This window comes from Gopherus flavomarginatus, chromosome 6 (assembly GCF_025201925.1).
Source record: "Gopherus flavomarginatus isolate rGopFla2 chromosome 6, rGopFla2.mat.asm, whole genome shotgun sequence".
Lineage (NCBI taxonomy): Eukaryota > Metazoa > Chordata > Testudines > Testudinidae > Gopherus > Gopherus flavomarginatus.
In genome coordinates, this window is record NC_066622.1 from 136,718,153 (window position 1) to 136,729,779 (window position 11,627).

The 11,627-nt window shown below is 45.9% G+C and overlaps 1 protein-coding gene across 1 annotated transcript; it reads left to right on the forward strand.

Annotated features, from left to right (window-relative positions):
* The first annotated feature begins 1,580 nt into the window (after nt 1-1,580).
* Nucleotides 1,581-8,639, forward strand: C6H10orf95 (chromosome 6 C10orf95 homolog). Its single transcript, XM_050958234.1, has 2 exons — nt 1,581-1,816; nt 6,883-8,639. Exon 2 carries the CDS (start codon nt 6,940-6,942, stop codon nt 7,612-7,614), a length of 675 nt encoding a protein of 224 aa, XP_050814191.1. The 5' UTR covers nt 1,581-1,816; nt 6,883-6,939; the 3' UTR covers nt 7,615-8,639.
* The last annotated feature ends 2,988 nt before the right edge of the window (nt 8,640-11,627 follow it).

Genomic DNA, 11,627 nt, shown 5'->3' on the forward strand with positions numbered 1-11,627 from the left:
AATTAGAATTCAAAATGACCTTGCTGAATTGGAGCATTGGCCTGAAATCAACAAGATGAAATTCAGTAAAGATAAGTGCAAAGTACTTCACTAAGCAAGGAAAAATCAAATGCACAACTACAAAACGGAGACTAACTGGCTAGGTGGCAGTACTGCTGAAAAGGATCGGGGGGTTTAGTCAATCTCAGATTGAATGAGTCAACGTGATGCAGTTATGGAACAGGATAATATCAGTGTAGGGCAGGGCTTGGCAACCCTTCAGAAGTGGTGAGCCAAGTCTTCATTTATTCACTCTAATTTAAGGTTTTGCGTGCCAGTAATACATTTTAATGTTTTTAGAAGGTGTCTTTCTACAAGTCTGTAATATATAACTAAACTATTGTATGTAAAGTAAATAAGGTTTTTAAAAATGTTTAAGAAGCTTCATTTAAAATTTTAAATTAAAAAGCAGAGGCTCCCCCAGACCAGTGGCCAGGACCCAGGTAGTGTGAGTGCCACTGAAAATCAGCTCACATGCCACCTTCGGCGCACGTCCTATAGGCTGCCTACCCCTGGTCTAGGGCATAGTAACAGGAGTGTCATGTGCAGAGCACAGGAGCTAATGGTCCTGCTCTACCTGCACTGGGGAGCCTCAGCTGGGGTATCGTCTGAGTCTGGGTGCTCCACTTTAGGCAAGATCTAGACAAATCGAGAGAGGTTTAGAAAACCTGACCTATGAGGAAAGATTTTTAAAATACTGGGTGTGTTTAGTCTTGACTGAGGTGGGGGGTAGAAATCTGGTAAGTCTTCAAATATGGTAAGGGCTGTTCATAAAGAGAACCGTGATTGACTGTTCTCCATGTCCACTGCAGGTTGTACAAGGGGTGTAATGGGCTTAATCTGCAGCAAGGGAGATTTAAGTTGAATATTGGGGAAAGCTTTCTAACTATGAGTGTAGTTAAACTCTGGAATAAGCTTCCTAGGGAGGCTGTGAGAATCCCCGTTGCTGGTGGTTAATCTCTGACAGATTTACTTTGTCCTGCTTCAGTGCTGGGGGCTGGACTTAATGACCTCTCAAGGGCCCTTCCAGACCCATGTTTGAGACTTTGACTTGATTCCATCAGCAGTGGCCAGATGTTGTGAAAGGTTTAGAGGAGGCCTATGCAAGATGAACGGATGCAGAGGGAGAAGAGCAGATGCACTCCATTATCATGCCCAAGTCTACCTCATGGGTTATGTGAACTGTCCTAATCTCTTCCAAGCAGAGATGGTGAAGATCATGTGTCAACTAGTAATGTGTGTTTTTGTTTTTGTATTTTCTAAGGCAGTCTCTCCATTTTGTGGGTGGCCTTGACTGCAGCACCAGCTGGGTTGGGGTGAACACCCTCCTAATTGGGGAGGGGGCCATTGAGAAGGGCACATTCGAAGTTGGGAAGAAGAACATTTAGGTGGGGGAAACCGACAAACCTCTCTCAACAGGTCCCTTTTTGGCAGGTTAGTACTTGTTACTCATTGTCTAGTAACCATAGCTGCCTGGAATGTGCCCAGGCTTGGGAGGAGCTTGGAGTGGTTACTAACACAATAGTTGGCTAGTCTGCAGGTTAGCTAGTCTGAGAATTCCTCTGGAGATGCCAGAGCCTTTAAAATTAAAGAATCAGAGGTAAGGTCTGGAGCTTGGTGTGAGTCTCTTCAAGGGTTATGCTACAGTGTCTTTCCTCGTTAAGCAAACAACCTGGTTGACTCCACTCTGGGTATGCCTGATTTCCAAAGAGGGAAGCATAGCAGAGCTTGAAATCTTTTCTAAGGAAACAAAGCACACTGCTGCCTACAGAGACAGGTAATGGCCTTTTTCCTAGCTGCTTGAGGTGTGAAGCTCACCACGGCCCTTTCTGGCTGGGTGTGCTTGCTGTCCAGAAATGGCCATGTCCAAAAGTGTCTGTTTTGCACTCTTGTTTACAGTGACTCTGACCTGAGGGCTCCGGGGTTCCTTCTTCCCACTGCTCCCTAAGATACAGGAGGTCCAGGTGTGATTCTGTGCTGAGTGCCTGGGTAACATGCTGTGCACTGTTTAGATTGTCACCGTCCATCCCAGGGGTGGCTGCATTTCAGCAGTGACTTGTACCTACTGGGCATTAGAATTGAAAGCGGCTGTAGCAACGCTGGTGCCTTGTGCGTCTGCACTACTTGCTTGCTGTTATCCAGCAAAGCAGCCACTGGCCATAGCCAGCTCTAAACTTTATCCCCACTTTGTCACTTTATTCCACCCTTCCTCCCTCAGGGTAGCCCACCACCACCTCAGCAGCTTCCTGCCTGCACCCCTGGGAGTTAGGGGTACAGGCAGGAAGCTGCTGAAGTGGTGGTGGGCTGATCCCCAGCATGTCTGCCATACTTTGCTGCTTCAAGTGACCATCCTGATATGGACCATGGATTGGAGTCAAAGCCCCACTTTCCAAGCAGGGAAGCCACTGAGTGCAATGAAAGATTCTGGTGGGGTGTGACTGTGAGTGACTGTAGACATCTGTTGCTCTTGTATGCACAGCAGGGTGCTATGTGGGCAAATAGGTTGCAAAGGCCTGTTCTATTAATTTAGATGGAATAAATGGGCCCAAAGAGTTCAGAGGTGTCAACAAGACCCTATCACTGCTCAACATTGTTAAACAAGGTTCAGGGCTTGGTATTCTGAGGCCTCAGCCTGCTTAGTACCATGGCAAACACTCCCTTTAAAAATCCCTTATCTAAAGATACAGAAAAGAGAAATGGAGCCTTTGAAATGCTGAGTATTAAATAAGGCTCATATTTGAACAGCATCCCTCCTTGCTTTTTTTTGAAAGGGAAGAAAATGCCCATGTCTGACTGTCTTTTTGCTGGTATCTAAGATGGTAAAAACTATTTTTGTTTGGTTTTGGTTTTGGAGATTGGGGATGTGGGGGGGAGAGAAGTTAAAGGTTGAGATGGGCTGGACCTTGTTGTAAGTCGGTTCCCATTTCCTAAGAAAAACGCGCGCACACAAGGGGAGAGAAATGCTTTTCCTATCCTTGCTAGTTTGTCTCTGGGGAGGTGACAGCCATGAGGACAAAGCTGGCTGCAGTGGCTGTTTGTAGACCGCTGCTTCTATTAATTTTTTTCCCCAAAAATCATCTTTTTAAAGATCCCCAAAAGGGAGCATTTTGCAGGTGGGGGTAGAAGGACTTTTCTGCCCATTTTGTTCCCCAGTTAAGACTAACTTCTAACACTAATTTTGTCTCACTTCCTCTTCCCTGCCCCCCTCCAGTCTCACATTGTTCATGTGTACCAGGCATGACCTTAACACAGTTGTTGAGTTTATAGCAAGAGGCCTTTTTGTTTCAACTAATTTGAGTCCATCTCTTTCCCATTATCACTTGTTGCTCTGTTATGGTGTCTTATGAATTTACAGCTACTTCTTAAATTAAGTAAATTTGTAGGTCCAATTATGCCAAGAGGCCTAAGGCTACAACTGCTGTTAATACAGGCTCAGACACCTGGGATGGGTGTTGAAGTGTCTGAGAGATACAGCCTTGTGGGAGCAGTGTGTGTTGGTGCATTGCACTAGCTACCACTTCAAACCCCCTCTTCTGCAAGACCCCGAAAATGGAATGTGGAAGAGAGAACGGGAGGGTCTAGAACATCAATTTATCCTGTGCCCAGCAATGCAGAGATGGCACAAAGTGCGTTTCAATTGTCCATGATTGAAGCTCTTCTGGGTCAGGAGCAGTCTTGTTGTCTGTAGACCAGTTAGCGCAGGGTCTTGATTCTCATTTGGGGGTGCCCTTGAGGTGTTTGTACGGCAATAGCACTATTAGATAAATACTGCACATGTAACGCTGACAGACCCCGGTTGTCGGCAGGCAGGATCAAACTGGGGACCTTTGTGCATGAGCCTCTAACACATGAACTAAGAACCACCGGCTCTTAGGTAAGGCTGTAGAGCAGACTCATTTTAACTCTGGTCTCGGTGCCACTAGATGGCACAGACCACCACATCCAGAAGGTGTGTGGGTTACACACACACTTGGCAAACTGGGCCCAAGACCTCCAGATGTCAGTGTGTAAAAAAGCAAGTCTCTGCCATGGCTACCTTAAGAGATTTCTTCTGTCTCAAGGTAGAGCCCTGAGGTGAAGAAGCAGGACAGCACTAGATGGTTGAGGAATGTGGGCTTGTGAAAGTGCTGTAGTGTATTGTCTGCATTGTGCTAATGCCCTATCGGTGAGCGATCTGGCTCGGTGGGAAATGGTGCCTGAACTTTCTGTGGTCTGGCATGTGATATGCTGCTGTGCATCCCTCTTGATTCCTTGGGAGTCTCCAACTTGCATAACAGCAGGCTTGATCCAGCTCTGAACGCTAACAAGCAGAAGTTATTCTGGCTGACTGTAGAACAAGGAAGTCCTCACTCTGGTGTTAAGTCCAAGGAAAAGCAATTTAGTCTCATTGTACCAGCCATCTTGGCAACTTTCCATCTAGTGCTTAACAGCCAGGGTTGCCCAAACAAAGGCTGTGATGGCAACTTGCTAGGAACCCCGGGGACGGGCCATGATCCTTGCATAAAACAGAGTGCAGTCATGCTAGTCGAGGTCCCAGCATGCAACACTCCATTCTGATCCAAGCATATTGCCTCAACTCCATCCCTGCTGAGATGCTTATCTAGCCCTTCAGCTCACAATTCTGACAGTTCTATAACTTGCTTCTCTGCCATTCCAGACTGTGGCATGACCACATCACAAGCTATTGTCCGACACCTCCACCAGCTCCCAAGTCACTTCAGATCCACTTGGAAGAGGGGAATAAAAATCTCCCTTCATTGTGTCTAACTCTCACTGATTATTGTGCTCACTACACAGGCCTGGTTTCTCTCTGCCCCCCTTCCTGCTCTTAAAGAACCAGCCTCCTCATTGAGATTGTCAACAATGTCCACACACACACCCACACCCACACACACCCCTACCTTTTTCTTAGAGGAAACGATATTCTTGGAGTAGGACCCAACCAACAAGGGAATAGAAAGATCCATTCCAGGCTGACCAATACAGCTTTAATTCTGCACACTCCATCTAAAGATGAGGAAACGTGTAGAAGTTGAACTAAAATGCTGATCATAGGCATGGGGGGGTAGCTTGTTGTGGAGGTGACCATTGTTGAATGAATGTGGCGTGCCTAACCTGTTCAGCTTGGTCAGCATTGCAGCTAGTGTCCAGGGATGTGATCGTGTTGGGTCTATATGCACTGCATCTGTTCCTAAGTGGGAATCGATTCATCACAGCATGAACAAAGCCAGGTTAGCATCCAAGTGGATCAGAATGATGCAACCAGATGACTCTCTTTAGGAAGTGACCCTCTACTTCATCACACCTGTGGTGGTTAATCTATTTTCAATTCGGTTCCTCTCCTGGTTCTTTTTACGTTCTTTCTGATGGGTGCATTAGAAATAGGTTTCTCAGTCAATTGAGTTGATGGCCTCAGATCAGTTACTAGTGTGCACTTATGGTACCAAATGAACCACCAGTCAGTTGCCTCAAGTCTGGATGGGTTGCTTTCTGATGTTTGATCTCAGGAGCCGCTATAATCTGCCTAGGTTTATACTCTGCCTATCACTTCAGTATCTGCATTGTTGGAAGGCAGGCAACAGGGTAGGGCCTGTTTAAACTGGGGATATCAGCACTAGTGTATTTACAGCAGAAGCCCTGCACCAGTGTAAAATGGTTGTGCAACTTATTCTGGTAAACTACAGGAGCCATTTGTAGCTGGTATACTGCATTATCTCCCCAGTGACCTGGGTTGGGGTAAGTGCACCAACACTCTCCTCTGCTCTCCATGCTAGCTTCCCATGAAACACAGCCCAGGTTGAGGTCCTTTTTCTTCAAGGTCTCAGAGTGCCTTGAAGAAAAGGATAATGCCCTGACTGCAGGGTACCTAAAGCTCTGGGCTGAGGGCCATGCTTAGCCCCATTCTGCTTGAGGAGAAGAAGAAATGTCATCCATCTTCTGGGCAAAGCATGTCTGTGCAGGAGAGGGGAGGTTTTCCCGCACTATGAACGATCCTCACCAGGCCCCACAAACATGAGAAGCATCACCACCTTCTGCTTCAAGTGCATATTGCATTTCCATATGTGCTGGAACTATGGGTGCTACCACACTCCTGGCTTCAAGTGGTTTCCATCAAATGCAGGGTTTACAGTTTGGTTCAATGGCTGTCAGCACCTCCACTATATAAATTGTTCCAGCCCCCCGTGTGCCCTTCTTTGTCCTGCCTTCGCTAATATAAACCTACATACATGGCACATAACTTTCCCCCAGGGGAGAGGATGAGAATGAATAACATGTAACAGATGTTAATCATGTTGCTTAATACACTGCTGGTACTGGTGATGAGGCTGGTTGAGGAATTGGAATGGAATTTCACTGGTGAGGTCCTAACCTAGACAGGCATGTTCAGACCTAACCAGTAACTAGAGAAAGGTGAGTGAGATTTTAGAAAAACCCAAACCCTTTAAACTTAACTTTTTGCTTCTGGAAGAAACCAAGAATTAACCTACAGGAGTGTCAGAATAGCTAATTGAGTCATGTCAAAAACCAATTACAAGATGGCTGATGGTGGCTTTTTTCTTTTTTTGGCAACACTTACTCCTAATCCTGCAGCTCCAAGAAATCTGGGTAAATGTTGCATGTGAATGGGTGTCACCTGATAGTACATTGGAAACGCTGGAACTGCTGTGGTGTGTGTTACAATTTTTTTTTTTGTTCCTCTAGGCTAGTTAATTGCTCAGTATGCTTTAGTTATATGAAACTCATTTGTTATCCAGCATGCTGCATGAACAATGCTGGGATGGAAATTATCTACATCTATGTCTCTTTTCTCCTGTCCTCAGTATCTTCTGTTTATTTCCACAGCTCAGAACACAAGTTGCTTTGAAGCAATGACCCCTGTTTGAGACAAGGATCTGGACCATGTACCATTATGGTTTTGTGCCTCAAGAGCATTATCCAAGCATGAGCCAGCCCTCCCCATACACCTACCTGCCTCTTGGGCCTGGCAGATTGGCTGAATCTCCAAACTCCACAATGTTCCCTCCTATCCAGATGCACAACTTCTACAGCCGGCCTGTCACCACCACCATGGACTGGAACGGCCACCATGACTATGCAGGAAACCAACTAGAGTATCATCATTTCTATGGCAACAACCCATACTTCCATCCTCACCCCTTCTGGCACTTCTCTCAGGTGACCCCCATGTCTCTGTACAACCCCTATACAAACTACAATCCATATGCAGCATACCAGAGGCCAAGCCAGGGTCAGGACATATGGCCTCAGGGCTTCACCATGAGAGGAGAGCTTCATTGGGGGAAACTCGAAAGGGTCTTCGGACCTAGACGGGAACTTCCAGAGTTTGTGAAGGAGGATCTCCGCAGGGTTTATGGCACCTACCCAAGGACTGATGTTTCCATAACCTTCCAGAACAGGGAATTCCTGGTGAAAGGAGACCCCAGAGTGGGAGAACAGGACTATACAGTTGAAAAGAGAGTCATCCGAAGGGATCCTACCCCAACGGCTAGCGAAGCAGATGATGATGACAGCGAGGAACGAAACAGGAAGAAGAAAAAGAAATCTAGACGTTGATCTAGCCAACTCCCTATGAGACTGGTGCTCCTTGTCATGGCCAAAGTTAGCAGCTGAATTCTGGAGCTTGGGAAGAAAACTGGGAACTAGCATGGGCATACAACGCTGTCCACTCCCTTGGCAAATGTTGAACTACTGCCAAAAATGTAATTAATTCCTCTGCCTACTTTCCCCACACTCCATAAACACCCTGGCATAGCTTATACTCAAGCTGCTTGACACGTACTACACATTCTCCCCCGCCCCCCCATGTGCACCTCCATGTCTGTTGGTCTCTCAGATGTTGGCTTTGAATGAGATTGTATAGGCTTCCATTTGGCTGACCAAATATCGTCAATCTGCTTGCTAAATTGTGCCCCTTTTAGAAGAAGAGTTAGAAAAGAGACTCACCAACTAGGGGAAAGAGCCACAAGTCACTAATTTGGCCTCTTGTTGGCAGTCCTCTGCAGGGTGAATAGCCAAGAAGACTGGACTCCCTCCATTCTGCCAACTTGCCCCACTTCTGAGGACAGTGTGGTGGAAGTGTCTTCTCTGAACACTAACCATGCAGCTGTCTTTTTGTACACCCTGTAATTACTACTTCATACAGAAGATTGTTGTTCACTATGGAATTTTTGCGTTGACCCTTCACTATGGGCTGGAAGAAGATGATGTAAAGAGATCCTCTCTTGTACTCACTGATGGGCCTGGTGATCCCTCTTTCTGACTGCACGTCCTCATTCTGAGGACAAGAACCTGCTGTATCTTCCTTTGAAAAGAACCTAACTCAGATCCGAGTGAGCGCAACTATTGCCAGATGGGCACTGGAAAAGACACAACTGTGGATGCCAGTTTACAAGCGTCACTGACATACTTCAGATGTCACAGCTGTTGTATGTTCCGCAGCACTAGTCTTTTCCCTTCCCGAGGTCTGAAGAAGGGATCTACTGCTTGAAGGACAGGCTGCACTTGAAACTTACCGCAGGCCCCAGGGCAGTCCCTAAGTTGCCTGCAAACTTAAATAGCTTTTAAATAATAAAAAAATGTGAACCCCTGTATGTGCTTGTGTTAATTGCCAGTGACTAAAACTGCTGCTTGCTGGAGTTGTATAGTATACTGGTGTGTGTGTGTGTGTGTGTGTGTGTGTGTGTGTGTGTGTGTGTGTGTGTGTGTGTAAAAGCACAAATTATGCTTGCAAAATTAAGCACTTGAGAGTTAGGTAATGGCTGAATTAGGGTTGCAGAGGCAGCCTTAATTTGCCTGCCTTGTGAGGTGTGCATGATGAGGCAGTCTTTAATTACAGGTACGTGATTGCATACACCTCCCCTCTGCCTCATTCAGTGTGTGGGATGAATCTGCTTTTGGGGGTGGAGCAGGGCTGTGCCGTGAAGGAGGCTGTTTGTCTGTCTGTAGAACCCTTGCTTGGTTTGTGGAAGTTGGAAGCTGCATAGTGAAAGAGAAAGGAGGGTCTCCTGATATAGGCAGCTGAACTGTGCTGTGATCCTATTCCTGGCTCTGCCAGATGCACTGTGCAGTTCTGGGCCAGTCTCTTAAAGCAATCTTCCCAGCCACTAGGGTCTGATTTGCAGAAGTGCTGAGTGCTCACATTGCAAGTGAAGTTAATGGGAGCTGTGGCTTTGAATGCAAAGAAGTACTAAATTTCTCTGGGATTGTGGGGGGTGGAGGTCAGTCAGGTCCTAGGTCTCAAATTGGGTACCCACAATTAATAGATATTGGCCCATGGAGAGGCTGAGCTTGAAGGTTAGTGCACAACATGCTAATACAGACTAAACTTAGACCTCCTCTGGTGCAGAAAACTGAAGCTCTGTAGACCAGCCCTTAAATACTATACTGCTAAATGCTGTGAGGAAATTACTGACTTGTCTTCACAGCAGAGTTTGGGTAAGTGTGCAGTAAATGAGGCACGAGACCACTCCCTGAACAATGAGGATAAAACAAACTCTTGTATAGCTGGGCATTAAGAGAGCACCCGCCATCCTGTGCACTGAATGAGGCAGGAGTCCTCTGGGAGGAAAATAACATGTGAAGACCATATCTAAATGCATAGACATGAGGGGGCCAAATTCAAGTTGCACAGGCAGCCTTAATTCAGGGGCCTCAACTTTTGAGGGCTTGACTTTGCAACCTTAATGTTTCTAGTGTAGCTTTTTGTGGGTCCATTTCCTTTGCTTTAAAAAGGGGAAAACTGTTGGTGCACAGAATGAGGATTCTATTGGGGGGTGGGACTGCCACGCACACTGTAACCACTGGTCTAGGGGGTGGGGCATGGGGGAAGCTTTCTACTCCCTGCAATGGCTGGGCAGTCTCAGCACCTGAGACTCGTCTTGCTCCCTGTGCAGGTGAAGCAAATGGGGCTATGCTGAACGGTCAAGAGGGGAGCAGGCAGCTGCCTCCTGCCAGACACTCTCTTCCACCACACCCAATGAAATTCAATGTTAAGTGCAAAGTACGGCACGTGGGAAAACCATCCCAACTACCCATACAAAATGATGGAGTCTAAATTTTCTGTTAACACTCAAAGATCTTGGAGTCATAAGAACAGTCATACGGGGTGAGACTAATGGTTGATCCAGCCCAGTATCCTGTCTTCTGACAGTGGCTGGTGCCGCATGCTTCAGAGGGAGCAAACAGAACAAGGCAGTTATCACGTGTTCCATCCCGTCATCCAGTCCCAACTTCAAGCAATCAAAGGCTTAGGAACACCAGAGCACAGGATGGGGGTCCTGGCCGCTTGGCTAATAGCCAGTGATGGACTATCCTTCATGAACATTCAGAATTATTTTTTGAATCCAGTTTACATTTGGTCTTCACAACATCCCCTGGCAACAAGTCCCACAGGTTGACTGTGCATTGTGTGATGTATGTACTTGTTTCTTTTTTAAATCTGCTACCTATTGATTTTCTTGAGTGACTCCTGGTTTGTGTGTCATGTGAAGGGGTAAATAACACTTGTGTTCTCCACACCAGTCACAATTTTCTAGATTTCAATTATATCCCCCCTCATTGTTTGTTTGTTTTTTTCCAAGCTGAACAGTCCCAGTCTTTCTAATCTCTCCCTGTATAGAAGTTGTTCCAGCACCCCGATCATTTGTTGCCCTTCTCTGTATTTTACCCCAATTCTAATATATATATTTTGAGATGGGGTGATCAGATCTGCATGGAGTATTCAGGATGTGGGCATAAAATGGATTTATAAAGGGGCATTTATAATTTCTGTCTTGTTAACCGTTTAGGAAAAGGATAGATGGCATTGTAGGCTTTTTTTGACTGTTGCTACACATAGACTCAAGGACTGGAAGGGACCTTGAGAGGTCATCGAGTCCAGTCCCCTGCCCTCATGGCAGGACCAAATACTGTATAGACCATCCCTGATAGACATTTATCTAACCTACTCTTAAATATCTCCAGAGATGGAGATACCACAAGTTCCCTGGCAATCTATTCCAATGTTTAACCACCCTAACAGGAACTTTTTTCTAATGTCCAACCTAAATCTCCCTTGCTGCAGTTTAAGCCCATTGCTTATAGATGGCCCAGATGTTTTCAGAGAACTATCCGCAATGACTCAAAGATCTTTCTTGAGAACAGCAAACTTATCACCATCACTCGTGTGTGTGTGTGTGTGTGTGTGTGTGTGTGTGTGTGTGTATATAGTTGGGATAACATTTTCCAATATGTATTACTCTGCATTTGTCAACACTGAATTTCATCTAACACTTTTCTTGCCAAATCACGTTTTGCCAGATCCCTTTGTAACTCTTTGCAGTCTGCTTTGGACTTCAGTAATTTTGAATCATCTGCAAACCTTGCCACCTCACTGTTTACCCATTTTTCCAGATCACTTATGAATATTAAACAGCACTGGTCACAGTACAGATTATTGGGGAAACCCTGCTATTTACCTCTTTCCACTGTAAAAACTGACTATTTATTCCTACCCTTCGTTTTGTCTTTAACTGATCCAGAAGAGAACCTACCCTCTTATCGCATAACTCTCTACTTTGCTTAAGTCT